The sequence below is a fragment of the Nilaparvata lugens genome, chromosome 2 (assembly GCF_014356525.2).
Source record: "Nilaparvata lugens isolate BPH chromosome 2, ASM1435652v1, whole genome shotgun sequence".
In the NCBI taxonomy this organism is placed as follows: domain Eukaryota; kingdom Metazoa; phylum Arthropoda; class Insecta; order Hemiptera; family Delphacidae; genus Nilaparvata; species Nilaparvata lugens.
Genome location: NC_052505.1, coordinates 34,433,337 through 34,452,544, shown reverse-complemented (window position 1 = coordinate 34,452,544; position 19,208 = coordinate 34,433,337). Strand labels below are relative to the sequence as shown.

At 34.2% G+C, this 19,208-nt stretch overlaps 1 protein-coding gene across 2 annotated transcripts in view; it reads right to left on the bottom strand.

Annotated features, from left to right (window-relative positions):
• The window catches only part of LOC111054892 (lachesin), a 172,576-nt gene extending 167,732 nt beyond the window's left edge, over positions 1 to 4,844 (bottom strand). For both annotated transcript variants that reach the window (XM_039421078.1, XM_039421079.1), the window contains exon 1: positions 4,564 to 4,844. In XM_039421078.1, the coding sequence (XP_039277012.1) occupies positions 4,564 to 4,639 (76 nt within the window). In that variant the 5' untranslated portion in view covers positions 4,640 to 4,844. The remainder of the gene's footprint in view (positions 1 to 4,563) is intronic.
• Between the last annotated feature and the right edge of the window lie 14,364 nt (positions 4,845 to 19,208).

The window sequence follows — 19,208 nt, the reverse complement described above, 5'->3', positions numbered from 1 at the left end:
ATATATTTGTGTTTTTTGTCAGCATACAAAGTTTTTATTCTTAACCTGATCCATCTCGTGATATACAGTTTGAGCTGTCTTGGTACCAAGCACTATCATTATGCAACACATTCAATTAATGAATCAATTTCCTTGGCCTTCAATTTCCGCAAATTCATTTGCATGGTAGGGATCATAGTATCACTGTTGGGCACTCAATTGGCATTTCATATAAAAAACAGGGAGCATATACTGGTATATCCAAATACAGCGCCACAATATTAATACCATACAGTAATGCCACTTCTGTATCATCAACATAGCTCAAGTCAAAGCAGAATCCTTCTAGAGGAAGCATTGTCAATGGACTTGGCAATCAATATCTTGATAACAAAGATTTTTTTATCCTTTCTGAAGAAAACAAGATATTTCATCTTTTTGATGAAACTACTTTTTTGATGGAAGTGAATAATATCATTCCTGTGATGAACCGTGCTCAATCAGGCTGAATTTCAACAAAACTTGTACAAAAGTTTTATTGTTTATTTCATGTAATTTGTGATTAGTCACGGATATGATCGATAACGATTATTTGGTAATAAGTTAAGCTTCACACGATATCGCGGATTTTCATTCACACGATATCTTGCAGAAACTACCTCTTTGTAACAAAAACTCTATAAAGCTGTACTCCGTATTATTGCTGAACTTAATATGAATAACAATAATATTCGTATGGCTTTCATTGGTGGGGAGGTTCCTGGCGGAAGCTCCACCTTGCCTGAATATATCATTTCAACCGTCAATGGGTCTCACAACTCTCATACTTCAGCTGGGACCGACAAATTAACGTTTCCATCAGATAACACGGGAGTGACCTTGTCAAAAACTTTTGGTGGTGAGTGGGTTTGAAAGCTACCACCTAAATTTGTAAATCCAGGAGGTAGTGGTTTGAACCGGGGATGTCTAGCCTGCTACGCAAGCACTGTCCTCTATCCACTAGACCACGGAACACTCCATTGCTGAGCTTAAAATTCACTCCTCTTCAACACTTTTTTTGTGTAACTGTTATATTCGTCTCTAACTTTTTGCTCTTCTGTACTCACTCTGTTTCTTTCTGCTAAATTTTGAATCCCAAACTTGACTGAGCATATTTTGATCTTCAAACGAAATCCATGTGGCATTTGAAATGCAGCAGCAACCTGGTGGCTCAATAATATTCAGGTGAGATGTGAGGGTGAACTGCGGCCTGCATACCTGCCTGCAGTTAAATGTCCTGAGTGTTTGCAACATTCAGTCGTCGCTGGTGGAACGCGGCATGTCCGGAATTCTTGATACAGCAGCGTTTCTACCTACTAAAATGAATGAATATTCAAGATATCATTGTAACGTGAATGTACAGTGGTTCATGTCAGTAATCTAACAACACAACTGCAGTGCAATATGTCACTATCAGGCTTTGTTGGTTCTCTCTCATCTAATCAATGAGTTACTTCGAATACGTTGCTTCCGATGCAACTCGGTAGCCGAAACTGATTTGAACCGATCAAACATTGACAACATTTTCTTTTTGTAATGATCGGAGCTCTGGATGCATTTAACGTACGATTCTCATCACAATTTTTCCATTAGTTTACTCTCGTTTGTCATATTGAACAGGAAATTTCCTCATTTTGTTAAAGAGTTGTGTGGGAAATTCTTTGTTCCAGTGACAAGGCTGGCGAGGGCTAACATGATATAATCGCAGCATTGCATTTTCAAGAATGGATGAAATCATTTTTCAGTTATGCATAGTAAGTTTTATAACCTTATTCTTCTTATGAATGGATGATATTGTGCTATTATACTCAGAATTTATCTCCACAGATATCGAAACCAATTCTAAATAATTTGATATATCATATTTCAAATGGATGAATATAACAGTGGGCCACAACTTGAATCAAATCAGTAATATTCTAGAGCAGCAATAGGTGATTAGATTTCGTATGATTCTTGTGCAGAATTGTGAAATTATAATAAGTTTTCTTATCAAAGGGGAGAACTTGAACAAAGTTGAGGGTAAGAATGGTGGTGGAGTGGTGAAGGGGGGATGTAATATGGTGAACGGATGGGCGTTAGGGACCGCTTAATATGCGGCTGGTGCACCATAAATCTGACAAGGGAGGGCAGAAATTGCTTAAACATTCCTTTCCATCTTATTACAGAAAAGATTTGGAAAGCTTGTAAAAAGTAACATCGTACTTCTTTAAACTACTCGCAATATAGTCCCTAGTAAATTAACCATTCAAGCACTCTGGAAAACAATTTTTGGTACTTTTTAACGCAGGTATTATGTTTGATAATCAAAAAATCTATTTTCTGGTTGAGTTATTGATTATGGATTGATATGTCTGGTGCTGCTCATAAACAAAGAGAGCTCTAAAATCTCAAAGAGAATTTATTTCCATGTGAGCATAGTAACACTGGTGCTGAATACAAATCAAATAATTGATAATAATTATAAGATGGTTTGCTGTCTATTTAAATGTTGTGTTTCAATTTATTCTTGTAATGGAAGCAGGTTCTCAGTTATATAGAATTTATTTGAAAACTAGTAGAAAACTAATCTGACAACAAATTCCTCGAGCTCAAGTTAGGTTTGACACAGTACACGTTCTGAGTAATCATAAACGTCGATATTCTGTGAATTGAACTTCAATATTATCACTTATCCATCATCAACCTGTTAAAAATATTCATAATTCATTTCAGTTTTGTTAATTCATGATAACAGATCAGTTTGTAATGCTCTTCAATTAATCCTACTCCAAATTATTCTTAGCAAATGAGGTGTGCGGGTATTAAAATTTCAATCTACGGTGTGAATTAGGAGAGAGACTGTTGTAAATTTTATTCACAGCTCCTACTCTGAGTACTTCGTGGTTCTGTTTACTGACAGATATGATAACTAACCATTGATATTTTTCATCATCTAAGACAACATTAACGCTACTTTAATCACTCACTGTGTGATCATGATCAAAACTGAGTAATCTATGAATCAAGTAATCCTCATTTATCCAAGAATTAACAGTGTCAATTCAATCCCCATAATGCTATTGTGATCTACCGGAAACTGTGAATATGCTGAGCTCATCCCGGAAATTTCAAATTCCAGAATATTAAATAATATGCAATATAATTGGATTCCCCAGTTGAATTCGATTTCATCATGTGAACCTTTCGACATCAACTTGATGATTATTACTTGAGTTATGGGGAGGAATTTTTCCTAGCAACTGGAACTGATTGGCGATAATTCACAAAGAAAATTCATCCGGTCAATTTGTTACATCTTTGTATTTCTTACAAATGCATTTGAATAATGATAGTTCTTTAAACACCGATATCAATATTCGTTCAATGTTGAACTGATAAGTGAGATATTAGAAGCGGGAAGTTTTGAAGTATCAATTTACTATGGATCAAGGATTAATAATATGTAATAATGAACGAGATTTCAATTCAATATTACTGAAGATTTCCTGTAGATCATATAGATTGGAAAATGGGAAAATATATTATAAAGATCGCTCCTGATTGTTTGGTTCCTTCTTACCTAATAGACCTGAAACTTTCTATGATTTTTAAAGCTGAGCGGAATAAATGCTGTCTAAACATGCTCTATCCTAAGGATTCTTCTCTCATCAGAAAACGTTTTTATAATTCTATGTTTAGATAGAATTTGTTAATATAACTTTTTCCTTTGAATTTTTTCAATGAGGTAACAAATAGGTAACAAAAGTCTATCCACATATTTGAATAATAAATATACCTGTATATTAGGTTCGTTCATCATCATTAGAATAAATGGTTCTATCTAGTTTCGTATCAAAGATGATTTCCGGATTAACTTTTTTATTCAGAGAGCTTGTGGAACTTTTCTTCAAGACAGAAGTAAATAACTGAACAAAATATAAATTAATAGGAATCATGAAGTCGTAATTTCCAATATGCTGTTCTTGGAAGTTTTTTGTCTTTTGCCGCAGTCAGTTCATAATGAATGAATAAAATGAATCATTCAATCAATACTTTGCAGAATACCCCATTAAATGTGGAGAAATAATATTTAGCAAGAATAGTATTATTGTACCAGTTATCGAGCAATAAGAAGGATCTATATGTGGAAACTATCGTAATTTTTGTTGATAGAAGTTTTTAATAGAAAAATTGGAACAAAAATCATATCCTACAATGAGATGTAGCTGAAAAATATCTCTATAGTTTTCTTGTCAGTATCAGGATATCAACTAAAAGAAGAAATGAAATCACGTTCTCCATCCTTGATAATTGTTGATGCTTATAATAATTCACTTTTACTTTGGAAATAAGGTATTTCTTCCACCTACTCATTTTATATCAATGTTCTATTATGAATTTTACTGTAGTTATAGAAGAATAGGAAACACAAGAAAGATTATTTATCAATTTATTACATTCCACAATCACAATATCAATGATTGGAAGAGAATTAACAGGATTATGTAGCCTATATTCGCAGTCCATTGATAAAAAATGAAATTATTGTGAATTATTTCTTACCTGAGTTGGAACTTGTTGAAGCTAAGATAGCATAGAAAAGGAATTGCATTCCGCAAAGAGTCAGAAAGTGTTTCATCTTATTAGTTTGTTCCTATCACACAACTGGCAAGCGTTTCACATCACAGTAGTTTATCCGGTTTGTAGAGCATGCATAGTCGACTGACGTGTGTTGCAGGTTGCGTGTTCAGGGGCAGCTAGACACAGACCGCATGCTGGAGATGTTTTCAGTCCGGCTTTCGACGGAGCACTGGGCGTCTGAGCGCGTTTCTCTCAGTGACTAGGCTCTGCGGCGCCCAATCAACGCCCGGTTTCCCCCGCCCGTCGACCAATCACAGCGCGGCTCAAATTCGCCGGGGTGGAGCGCCCCGACGTCTTACTGATAGACCACCCTTATTTTTCCACCCGAAAAAAGTATTAATCTACCGCCTAACCTACATTTTCGCTTTACATCCGACGACACCGGTCTGTTCACATATTATCTGCATCTTTTGAGGAACTTGGAAAAGCATCCAACTCCTAAATAACGGAGAGTAAGGGTAAAAAAGCGGAACATGTATATTTTGACTGTTGAGTTTTGTCATCCTCACAGCTGATTCCTGGAAAGTAGAAATGCGCTTCGATTCGATAATTGGGTAGGAAATATAACTTAGATTTCCACAGTTACTTCCAAGAAAAAGTTCAACTCTTGAATAACAGAGAGTGGAGTTGTATACAGTTCACACTATTGTACCGTTGAATTTTTATTCTAATTTTCACAGCTGATTACGAATAATAAGGGAATTATACTCAACCACAAATGGGAGAATATAGGAGAGCGGGAATAATAATTATTGGCCTAGAGATTATCACTGACTCTCTACAATCTACTTTTTTCATGTACATTCACGTTTTTACCAGTGACTATCACTTGGAAATTCATTTCTTTTGTAAATACTGTTGATTTTGTAGAATAAGATTCACTGGAAGTTATTTCTTGACAATGATTTGTTCCAAACAAAGAACAGAACTAACCCTGTACAGTTAGAAACACTCATGCTTTGTCAATCAATATCGGGACATCATGGTTCCCCAATGATTTTAATCAAAATACGCTATTTATTTATAGAAAAAATGTCATCTAATACTTGATAGAAAATAAATCCCATTTTCCTCGCACTTTGAACTCGCTTGTCGATAATTATCATTATCAAGGCCCACTGCTAACATTTTTGTCACATATCACACCAATATTGGATGTTTCATGAGACAGTATTAGAATAAATAAACCTTATTCCGGGCCACTTTCTTACAGACACCAAGATTAGTGAAAAAATTGAACTGGATATAAAAAACAGGTCTTACTGTAACGTTTTCTTCCATATTGACGTATGAGATCCAATATTCCTGCTCAAAATATTGAATGCAATACTATTTCTTCAGCTTTATTCTTTTGAAAAGAACTCGTTTAAATGAGTTACCTTTTTCTATCTATTTTTTCCTCTCTTTTTCCCCATTCACCCCTTTTTCACTCTCCACACTTTTTTCCCTACTTTTATACCCTCTACCAGCCTATTACATGGTTAACAAGGTATTTTTCCTCCCTTCTTCCTTTTCAGCACACCCCACCATAGACCCTGTTATTGTATTTCTATTGAAATTTTGTATTTTCATTGTAATGTTTTGTTTTTGTTTTGTAATGTATAAAGCTTTCTTTTGTCTGTTTTTGTGTTAAGTTGGAGAAAATTATTGATTGATTGAATTTCATACAATTAAATGATTCAAATAGTTATGCAATGATAATAAAATAAATTGTTTGGAAACTAGAATTGCCTAATATCTCGAAATTCAATGTTAGCAACGGTTACTCAAGATACTTATTGTATCCACGAATAACTAAATAAATAACTACTTATATCGTGGTAATTGCCATCAGGGAAGGATAATTTCTGCTTCTTTCAAGTTCACGTTCACCTGTATGGGTAGTTCACAAACCAAAATACAAGAAAATAAATAAATATGACTTCAATTTCAATTACAATTTTATTGATGTCATGCATTGTACAATAATAAAATATTGACACAAGTCAAATACATAGTCACATCTACATTGGTACATTACATTGTTTTAAAAATATAAAGATAAAAAAATAACTCAATTCGATGATAAGAATCACATAATTATTTTTAAAATCTCTTTATTAAAAATGTTCCATTACACTGTAAAAGGATTTTTTGATCAGCCAGTCCTTCAACTTACTATTCAACAAAACTTCTGAGTCAATCTCAGAAAAAACAGGTGTAGTTCTCTTCTAATCTTACTGGTTTTACTGAATCGTCGTGAATATTTAATGAAGTGCGATATTATTTTCTTTTTTTCCTTTTTAATTGTAAAGCTATAAATATATATCTTTACACCGACACGTCAGGACAGGAAATAATTCACTCTTATGGACAGTATTAGAGGAGGCTGTGGTTTTTAACTGCGCGATGTATACTGTTCACAGAACTACAAGTGATTCTTGAGATAGCAAATCTCACCCTACTAAGTCGCTTCGCGACCTCGTCCATATAATCATCCCACCTCGATCCAGAGTCAACCTCGATTCCTAGAAAACCACAAGCACCTGTTACAGGTAAATCTACAGTAGATTTGATTTGTTTTGAATCCAACTTGAAACTTAGTTAATTAGAGAATTCCTGTTGGAATTACTAATGGAAAAATCCGTAAAACAGGTCTTCTCGACATTGACTTTCAGTTTATTCGCCTTACACCAATTCGTGTTTGAATTCCAACAAAGACAAAGAATACGTCTTTCTTTCAATGAGATGCAGCTTAATTCAAAGTGGGAATTGCAATATGATTATAATATGACTAACTAACAGAACAAAAAAAATAGATGCAAACAACTCGAATTTGTCAGTAATGAAAGGGCTATCACTTTTTCAAGTAAGATTGTCTCATATCCTAATGTCTCTCTACCTTCTCCTTATCTCATTGAATAACTTGTAACTCAATAATCACTCTCACCTCACTTATCACTTACTCGCACAACGTTCAAGTCAAATGTTAGTGACGTAAAATTAGCAGCTTATCTACGCCAAATCATGAGTTGCATCATTACAGAAGTTCTATTTCAACCAAAACCAATAGGAATTTTTGATCATTCAACAATCGATTCGATCGCTACAAAATTCGGGAATAGAATTTAAGTTGATACATTTTATTATTTTAATATGAAATAATAATGAAATAATGATTTTATTTATCAGAAAAATTCATTATACAATAATTTGTAATAATACAATACACCAAATAATAATAATAATAATTGAAAATTAATATTAATGAATCCTTCTGATTGAATTACACATATGCAAAGCTTCAAAGCTTGACCGCATATGGGAGTATCTACAAAAATTAAAAAAAAATTTACTTTGATAACAGTACACTGCCAATACAAAAATAATAATAATAAAAATAAAAGATGACACATTCACTTGATTTTTCTACTACCAGCTATATATGTATATATATATATATATATATATATATATATATATATATATATATATATATATATATATATATATATATATCATATGTATAAAAATGGCATCCATTCACAACATAACAACAATATTCATGAATTATAACAATTTACAACTATTTGTTCAAAATTTAGCTAAAAACTATTAATTATATAGTTATATTATACATACTTTCTACATCTCCTTCACTCAGATTTGACAGGAATGTCTTCAAATTACGCTTGAACAGCTGTGGTGAGCCACTATGCACAATGGATGAAGGCAGTTTATTACAGAATTTTCCTTCTAAGAATAGAAAAGATTTCCTAAAAAAGGTTTAATTGGGTCTTGGCACTCTAACCTGACCAGCCCTCCGAGTAAGAGGGGCATGTTCAGCTGAATCCACTGTATTCCCCAAGTTCCCACTAGCCCAATAAAACTGCATAAGTACTTCGAATATGTATAATGATCTTAGGCTAAGAATCCACAAATTGTTGAAGAGATTGGAGCGAGCAATAGGTTCTTCATGAAGGAAATGAAGCAAGGACCCCTGTAAACGCATTAGTGGCTTCGAACATTCTTCAGGTAAATTGGGCATACATTTCTTATATGGTAGAATCTATGAAGAAGCATGCGCAGGCTATTTTTCAACATCCGCACATGGCTCCTCCACAGAAGATCATCTTCCATAGATATACCCAAATATTTTACTTGACTGGATTGTAATATATTGTTGTATTTAAGTGGTTTCTCGAAGGTGAATGATTCATAAATTGAAATATTTAAGTATGTTGTTTGGTCAGCATTGAGTTTCAGCTTATTAAAGGAAAACCACAGGGATAACAGATTGAGATCAGACTGCATCTGAACCTGCAGATTTTTCAAGCAGTCAGCACCATAGTTGAAGGCAGTATCATCTGCAAAAGCAGTTATGGTTCAAGCAGAAAAAAGGCCCAAGATAGAGATCGTTTATAAATATTAAGAATAGAATGGGTCCCAAAACAGATCCCTTTGGAACCCCAGCACAAACATGTTTCACCAAGCTTTTAGTTCCACTCACACACACAAACTGACTCCTCTCTGAGAGATATGACTGGAACCAGCTCAGTGCAACACCCCGAACACCGGCTAACTCCAGTTTCTCCAACATAATATTGTGATCAATTGTGTCAAAAGCCTTACGAATGTCCAGAAACAGTGCTGAGAGTCTTGGAACATCTTTTATTCCACTGATTCGAAATATACGTAGAGTGAGACGCCCGTTTCTGTGATTATAAATGGAATTATCCATTGCTAGAATCCACAACTCAGAAATGGAATTGAAGTTTATAAATTATATTATTTTGATCTTCAAAATTTTCAGATTACCAATAAGACTAAGTGATATCTAAGATTTAAGTCGACGGTTTTGCATTTCTCTTTATATTCATATGTTAATATATTCATTTCCTCATTCACAACGAAACGCAGCATTGGATTTTCATGAAATTTCACAGGTATGTTCCATTTTGAATTTCGCGTCGACGTAAACATAAGGTTTTTTAAAATTTTGCATTTTATACAAAAGGAAAAGGAGTTTCCTTCGAACACCAATATTACTGTGAAAATAAGACTATAGAATTATTCATCATCAATCAGCTGTCTTGTGGACTGTAATACTACCCGTTCAAAAACATCGACCATCTTTAAAATGTATATTTCATCAACGTTAGTAGACTTGTCTACTAACTTTGTCTTTTCATAAGCTGAGACCATGATTCTAGTTTGGAGTTTGGAGTTATTGATTTTTTGGAGAAAACTTTTTTTTCGTTTTTGTTTTTTAATCTGATGATTAAAATTGCAACAAATTTTATTGAATAGAAATTGATTGCTAAAATCATGAAAAGTGAGGAATGAAGTTAGTAGGAAATCAGCATTATGGTAGTTTATTCTATTAATTCCAACACACCAATTTTCGCCAACACGACAACACAGAATGTTCTCTGATGTGTTGATTGGATTGGCATATCGACGGCAGCCAGACCTGATAACAGCGCTCACACTCACATTCCGGGACGACACATCACGGTACCATAGGACAGAAAGCTCTATGTTTATTCAGGATTTTTCCTAGCCATTTTAAATTGATAAATTATTTATTAATTTTTGAGAAAACATAACAACAGGTCAATGTAACTTACTGAGTGCGAGATCTACTGTTCACAGAACTACTAGTAGATGTACGTAGAGTGGGATGATTCGACCCCGTTACTGTGATTCTAAATGGGATTAATTACTCAGTGAGATTACTTCAAACAGGTACATATGCTTTGTTGACATCATTAACGAGTAGTAGTCTCCAGTTGCCTCTTCAATGCACCACTTTGGTTGTTGACATCCCAAACCTGCTGCCCGCATGAACAACTAAAATTATATCATAACATGATGAGATGTCTTAAATAAATACCACGTCCTGGATTTGTAAATAATCCAAGGGACTGGGACAAGAGTAAAATCTCTGGGTGGATTTGGTGAAAAAGAGAAAGAAGTAGTACACCGTTATGAAATGCATCTTTGAAGTTGTCAAAGGTGTTCGTAATATCATGTGAAAAAACTCTCAATTATTCCTGAAAAGTGGGTTAAGTAAAATATGAACATAACAGCTTTGGATTTTGGATAAATATTGTGTAAAAATCTCTTGCTCAACATAGTACTGGCATTCTATGAAGTCAAAAGACGAGGCTGGACTTCTATCTAGTTCACTTATTTTCTATTCACATGCGAACTAGAAGAGAGCTATCAAACAAACTCAATAATCAATCTATCAATCTTATTACAGAAAAATAAAGTTTGTAATTTATTGAGAATCAACATGTATTAACGATTTTCATATTGATGTTCTGATTAGAAACAATTCTACAAGATTTAGAAATCCACAAGTATAATTCATACTTTGCTGAGAAATAAATTCTATTCACTATATGTTACTGTGATGTCCTCGATCCTTTAAAGTCAATATTGTTTCCAATTTTCAAAAGTTATTCATTCCAAGCATCCAACTTCTTCAACATCCTTAGGCTTCAGGTTTTACTATTGTCACATCGTCGTGTATTATGACGGAATAATTGGAATTTAACATTTCTAATATTGTTCCCGGGAAATTTTTTCAAGAATGAAAGAATACACTCATCGATACAAATAGAGCCTTATACATTCCATACTGAAAAATCACGAACACCGATGAATGGAACGTTTATGGTCATGATTCTACAGACTTCAAAGTTTTCCATCTCCGTATCCACAAAGTAACTTCCATCCGCCTATTTCAATTGATTAGTAAGTTAATTCTACAACGACTACTTTGGCTGGAGACTTGAAGAACTGAGTTTTTATCATGAAGTTCAATAAGATCAAATATCTGTTCAATATATGAACAAATATACGAAAATATACATTCAATATAACTAGTAGTTCTGTGAACAGTAGACCTCGCGCAGTTATAAACAGCAGCCTCCTCTTATACTGTTCATCAGAGTAAATCCTGTCTGTATGTCGTGTCGGCGAGATATCGTTGTGAAAACGGCTAATGGCTGTTGGGGTTTGTGTATCAAAAATGCTAACATTGAAAGCTAATCTCCTTCAAGACATACTGTCAACAGGACAGCCCGAGTTCAAAGCAGAGAAAGTTCGAGAGACAATGCTATGTTATTTTAGTTATTAATTGCATGCGTTATTGCACGCAATCAATAGTTCATTTATTTATTTATTTATTCACAATGGAGACAATCGGTTCTCCCAAATATGTCTCCTTGATAATAAAATTGTACAGATACAAATGAAAAAAATAATGATAAAAATAATACGAACTTATGCAATAACAAATAATACAAACAACAAAAATACCACCTAATTCAAAAATGAAAAATTCTAAGATTTCAAATACTTATGAAAAAATTAAAAATAAAACAAATTGCAAAATTCCAAAACTTACAAAAAAATTTAATAATATAATAACAAATAATGAACGAAAATTTTATCAATAAATAACATTTATAACTGAACGACGTCCCAAACCATATTATGCACATCCACACTGATTCATCAACTATTTATTTGATCAGATCATGCATACACAAGATTTAATTATCATATAACGCTTTCCGGAATTTAGCGCGAGAAAACCAGAAGACATCTAGGCGCCCAGACAAGCATTTTTTACAAACACAGCTGCTGATTTTTTACCAAGTTGCATTTAATTGAGATATTGCATTGCATGCGTCATGGCATGCGTTTTTTAATCCACTAGACAGCTGATTTATGATGAATAATTCTATAGCCTGATTTTTACTCTAATATTGGCGTATGAAGGAGGCTCCTTTTCTCTTTATATTATCCTTGAAATGCAAAATTTCCAAAAACCTTGTATATACGTCGACGCGCAATTAAAAAAGGAACATACCTGTCAAATTTCATGAAAATCTATTACCGCGTTTCGCCGTAAATGCGCAACATATAAACATACAAACATTTAAACAATTAAACATTCAAGCATTTGAACATTCAAACAGTAAGAGAAATGCCTAACCGTCGACTTGAATCTTGGACCTCACTTCGCTCGGTCAATTATAAACAAGACACATCCATATTGATAACACCCAAACCGAAACTATCTTATATTGTTTTACAGGACAATTCAGTGATGAATTCGTCACGTTTATACTTAATTCCAGGAATACCTCTGAATTATTCCACAGAATTTTTTTGGTTTTTCCCAAACATTACCATCCACAATAAATGAGGTTTGAAAAAAGAAAGACGTTAATATGAGTCATCGGGTATGGCATGCATGTGAAAGTATGTGATTATACAGTATGGAACATGGAACTGTTGATTCCTCAGGGGGTGCGATGTTGGCTGTCAGGCAGGAAAAAGGCGGCCTAAATAAGGCATGCCGAGAATCAGTCGCCTTATTGAAGGTGTCTCCGGAGGAGGAGATGTGAAGCGAACTTTAAAAAGAAGAAAATATATGGGAACGAGCCGAGAATATGTGATGGGAAATGGATACGTTTCAGTATGCAGGTCGAAGCATACTGTCGCCTCAGATAACACTCTTCTCCTACATTTTGCTCTCTTTTTCTCATCCCAATCACCATTCTTCCTGTCTAAACTGTTGGTTCCACCCATGTGGATATGTGGTCTACCCTGAGCCTATTCCTCTCAGACATTGACATCCTTATCAGCCTGTAATGAGAATAATACTCGTACATCTATCTATGCACGGAAGGAAAAACCCGTGTACCCCATTTATCACCCCACTTCGATGTTTGTTGTACACCTTTCTCTCATATTGAGTCATCCTTATTAACATGTAATGAGAATGTGAGAGAAATGTCTATACCTGTCAGGAATAGGGGAAATAATTGTCAATGAGACTATCCCATGACGAGTGAATACGTATTCGAAAAACTTGTCATATGAATTATATTTCACAAACCTATCATTAATTTGTTCCAACCAAATAATGTTTATCCATCAATCGCGTGTGAAGGAAACTCGTTGTCATCATCATCTTCTTACGTTCAAGGATTATTGCCTTGGAACAAGCTATTTTCTATTCTGAGTCTATAAATTCACATTTTATACAGAACATTCTATAATACTTATAGAGTAGTTTTTTTTTCAATTTTTACGTGGCCTTACAATAATAGATTGATTTCTTCTTCTGGTTCATAATTGAATACCTGCTATGCTTATTAATATCAGCTATGCTTATTATAAGTTTACTTATAGCGAACCAGTAAGTTACAGATATGATTAGAATAGCTACAACCGATGAGAAAAGAAATGCGTGTGTTCGTGACGCATTAGTCTTGAAAAATGCATGGGTGGAAAAATAATGTAAACATGAGATTATTGGGATTTATAATTACTCATAAACTATTATTTTTTAAACATAATTTGTAAGTATTCTTCATTTGAAGCACTTTCAGCTTCCTAATGAAATATAGATACTGATAATACTTTCCGGTATAGTATTTTACTTATTCCTATAACAAGAAACCAATGAGTGAAGATTCTTTATGAGGCTGAATGTCAGACAACAAAATATTTATACAACTATTTCGTATAAATATCTGCTATTAACGGTAATATGAACAGCTAAAGGAGGAAATAACAATCGCGGAGCAAGGGTTGTGCAGTGACATAAAATGGAACATAAAAGTAATATTATGATAACAAGGGATAATGCATCCCTCCCAGAATCGATAGGGACAGCACCATTCTTCCAAAATTACATAGATGAGTGAAAAATAGCTTTCTTTATCTTTGTAACGAGTAGGCATCTGGACTAAAATGGAAAGTGGGGGAAAACTGCAAAGGGGTGACCTTGTTTGTGATAAAGACGCCCCTGGGAAGCGGAAGAAGATTAATTGCGTTCGGAAAGTAGTCTGGTCGCGTGCTGCCGTGATGACGTCACGTTGGTACAACTGTTTCCGGTTTACGGCTGTCGCCGCCAGGGGACGCTATTCCCGCGCTTTCCCGTCGCGGCCTGTCGCTTTGGAAAAGCGGGAAAGCGCATACTGTTACTCAAATAAACAGGAGAACTGCAGCCGCTAATACCGCAGTGCTGTGAAAACATCAGCATTCCTCAGCACGCTCAAATGTTTGTTTACCAACTAAGCAGTTACATGATATTATTCTGCCTAAAATTGCATATTAATCCTCATATACGCTACATATGGAATCAGCAATATGTGTGTGGGTGTGTATTATAATTAATTATAATTGGAAGAACAGTGATATTTTGCTCTTAACTGTAACTCCTGTTTATCATTGTTGTAGAAGTACTCTTCACTTCTGAAATAACGTAAATAAGCAATTCAGATTCGACTAGTGCTATGGAGGTGAATTTCAGGCTAATGCTGCTGTCATAGTGGGGATTTGTTTTGAAGTATGCATAATACATTCGTATTGGGCTTTGTTAGTGGATAGCCGTTTGCAAAATAGTTACATATCTAGATCAAGTTCTATTCAGACCTGGTAGATCACGAGTTCCGATGACGGAATGATTGGAATAGATTGAGAAGACTTTCTTATTCGACATGATGATGGAGTAACAGTTCTTTGTAGAGGACTTTCCTTATGATCATGAATATGAACTTGAACTTGAGGGCACAGTGATTGAGTGAGAGGCAACGGAAGTTGTCAATCACACTAAATTATCACAATGAATAGGCCAACGTTTCATGTGTCAAGCACTACCATCCCATGAAATGCATTCAAATCGAAGAACAGATCATTCAAACATTTGATCATTTGAACATTGTTTATATCGATGATAGATCAAATTGATTTGAATTGATTTTTTTCACTATTTGATCAATATTGATTTGGAGTTGGCCATTGTGGAAAATTTACTGAACATTCGATTTGCTCCGGTTAACTCTGATGTTTGACTAAATTTGATCTGAGAACATGGGACAACACTTCAGGTCTGGAGGAATTAGAATGAATTCATTTCAAACTCACCCGTTTTTCCACTAATAGGAAAATAAAAATTTTCTTACAATCATTTGCTACAGTATCTCAAAAAAACCCTTTTCTATTAAAATCCATAGTATAAAAATAAAACTCTAAGAATCTATAAAATAATTAAACTTCAAATATAGCACCTACAGGAATGATACACTAATATAATACTTGGATGTGGTACACTCCAACTTATTTCTAATCATAATTCTTATAAATTTCGATAATTCTCAAAACTTCTCTCTACATTTATCTCTTCTTGGTTATATTTCAATGGCCTGTTACAACTCAGAGGTATATCAGAAAAATATCAAGGAACATTCTTGTATAAGCTTTTATTTGGGTTTTCTCTGATCATTGCACCTTTATCCGCTAAGATATTGGTTTGAAAAAATATTTCTTTACAATTTTTATGATTTGTTTATCATTATTCACCTACATCATCTGAACTTCAAAAATAAGTACTTTCAATTAGTAGGCTACTTATGCATAAGACATAGAATCATAGGTTTTTCTTATAATATCCAACTAATAAATAGTAAATAGTAAAAAGGTTCATATTTTTCTATGGAAATTGTTGGAACACACATACATATTCATATTTTATACTGGAACAACTGATGAAATATGTAGAAAATCAGTATTAAATCGGATTTGCAAATCCATTCATTCCATTACTTCCAAAACAAGATTTATTCATCAATTTTATACGCTTTTTAATATAAAATTTGAGTAGAAGTCGAATTTTGACTATCTTGCGAATTGTGAGTCATTTTGTCAGGTGGAACAGTAAAACATAAATAACCTACGAGAGTTAATTGAGAAAAGTAATTCTTTGAAGAAAAATAAAATAAAAAAAATTCAACATTTGGAAAATTGCAGGTGTACCACACCCCAGAGCCGACAGTTTCCGTCGCTGTCTGAGCAGTAGCACACTGACAGTCAGTGCCAATGTAGCAAATGCATCAGAATGATGCAAATTGAAATCACATAGGTATGAAATATCCCAATACATTGTTTTAAAGGAGAGAGAACATGAATAAAAATGTCTAGGGTGTGGTACATCCCATTGATATATTTAAAGGTTGAATAGATGAATCGATTGGATTAGTCTTCAAGAGAAGATCAATTAAGTAGGAATTGAATTTCCGTTCCTACAAAAAGCTTCCTCCATGGTCCCTCGGCATGACCAAATTACCTGCATGTGGTGGATCTTTTATTCATGATAGTACAGTACTACCAGTTTGTAAACACTACTCCCGTTAGATTGGATCCAACTTTCCAGATACAATTAGAAATCACCTAATGCTATTTAGTTGTGACTTATTGATGACCAGCTTGCTGAGGAAACAGACTTCTGACGAGAAGTGCTTTCAACGAGCTCTCAATAGCCTACTAGCAAAGAAAAACTTCATTAACTTTGAAAGGCTACCGTCGAAAAAACAAGAAAACCTTTCCCCCGAAGAAACTCACGATTTCAACTCTGATTTGTTGTAGAATTTGGTTGTCTTCTTCATTCGACTCGGTTCTTTTCTTGTTTTTCAGACTGGGCAGCAAGTCCCTGAAGAAAAAGACGAGTGGTTTTGTTTCAGTGGAGTTCGATACTCTCGCTAACTTTTGTTGTTGAGTCGAGCGAATCTTTTCGAGAATCACCTTGGACATGGACTAGTCGGCACACGGCAGCAATGCATTCGTTCAGTTCGCAAGCGATAAAGAATTACAATATTATATTGTATTTATCATTGGAGCTATGAAGGAAACAAGGAAATATGGAGAGTACAGAATATAAAATATAAACTTGATTAATGGAATATATTTCCGATGCGAAACTTTTTTTGTTTCACAACATTTTCTGTAAAATGCAACAGTTAACACTCTATTTCATGAGGTTGATCCAAATCAGATCAGAATGGACAGAATCAAATTTTTCACTGCATAAAACATTGAAAAATGTTATAGTAACTTCAAAATGAAAATTGTATTCAATACAAACCAATGTAGTCGAATATATCATATCAAAGTAGAACCGTTACAAAAGTTTTCACACTGGGAACTCATCATAGGCTAGACCCTCAATTATGACAAGAGGTTGATGGCAAAAAATCACGCACTTGAAACTAAATGCTCAGTATAGAATCTGTTCTGAACAATCCTCAACAGAATAGAGACACTTTTCAATGAGTGATGTCATTATGAAAGGCTTGAAATGCCTCATTTACTATCGAATTGTTGATCTATTATTGATTAATAACCATGGTAATCATCAAAATCTTTATTGTAGAACATTTAAGCCTGATTCCAAATGATATAGACTATAATATCTATCGAAATGTCACTGGATTGTTTCACGATTAAAACTTGGTATAGTAATATTCAATTGACTCGTATTATCTATCCGGGACTATAATCTACTGCATATGCTTCAAATAATAGAGCCATCCACATGTCGGAGCACATTCTAAAACTTAACTGCTGGTTTTATATTGGCACTGAAAATATTATTAATTATTGTCTCTTTTCACTGATTATTATGTCAGTAATGAACGTACGTACATCTTTGGTTTGTTATATCTTTGAATCTTCTTAACCATAAACTCTGGCAATATCCAAAGTATATGACAAGATAATAGTGTACGTACCTCAACAGTGATCACCGCTAAGTCACAATCTTAATCATACCAGAAAATCTCTTTCACACGTAACTGTGATGAAGAACAACCTGAAAACCCTTGGCCCGGTTAGTAAGCAAAAAAGAGCAATGGTAAAAATGGCATCCCATCCAGAATTGTCTCCTTTTTTCATAATGAAATTATGTAAATCAGAATGTAATCAGTTGCAGGCGACTTTGAAAATCAAACTCAATCACCGCTGAGGAACGATGACGTCACGATCGGTCGTGCTTTGCATCACAAAGGTAGACCAGCTTCAGCGATCAATCTGTTCCCTGCTTCTGCATCAGCCAGTCATCCAACCATCACCTGCTACTACTCTCTCTCTCTCTCTCTCTCACCTCCCAATGACAATCGATATGCATTCTTGCACTGCAATATCAGGATGATGTATTAAAAAAAAATAAATGGATAATCTATTTGTAGGTATGACATGAATTTCTTCAACAGCCTCAGTGGTCCTCAATGATCAGCTTAGAAGACTGACGAAGCTCCCCAGTAGGAACGAAATGCATCCAAATTTGCACTTCAGTAAATTATTTTTTTACTCAAAAATACATGCCCTATTTTCAATATAGGCCTAGATTTTATCAATTGTTTCGTCATGGTGACAATATCGATTTCAATGGATAAGAATAGAGTTGAATGAATAAAAAGAATAGACATTTTCTTTATTTGTTGACGAAACGGAGTTTGGACAGTGATGAATACAGTGAAGATTCAGATTCAAATTCCTTTATTCATGTGTTTAACAAAACATAATTCAACTTACGTTCTAGCGTTAGAAATAAATACCAGTAGCGGTAAAATAACATGGTGAATCATATTGAACTGATGAATTCTACAATAATATTGAGCAAGAAAAATGATGAAATATGCAAAAGTTAAAGTACTACTGTAATGTTTTCACATGAAACGGTGAAGTTTGGACCTTATGAAGTCCATTCTCAGAGAGGGTAT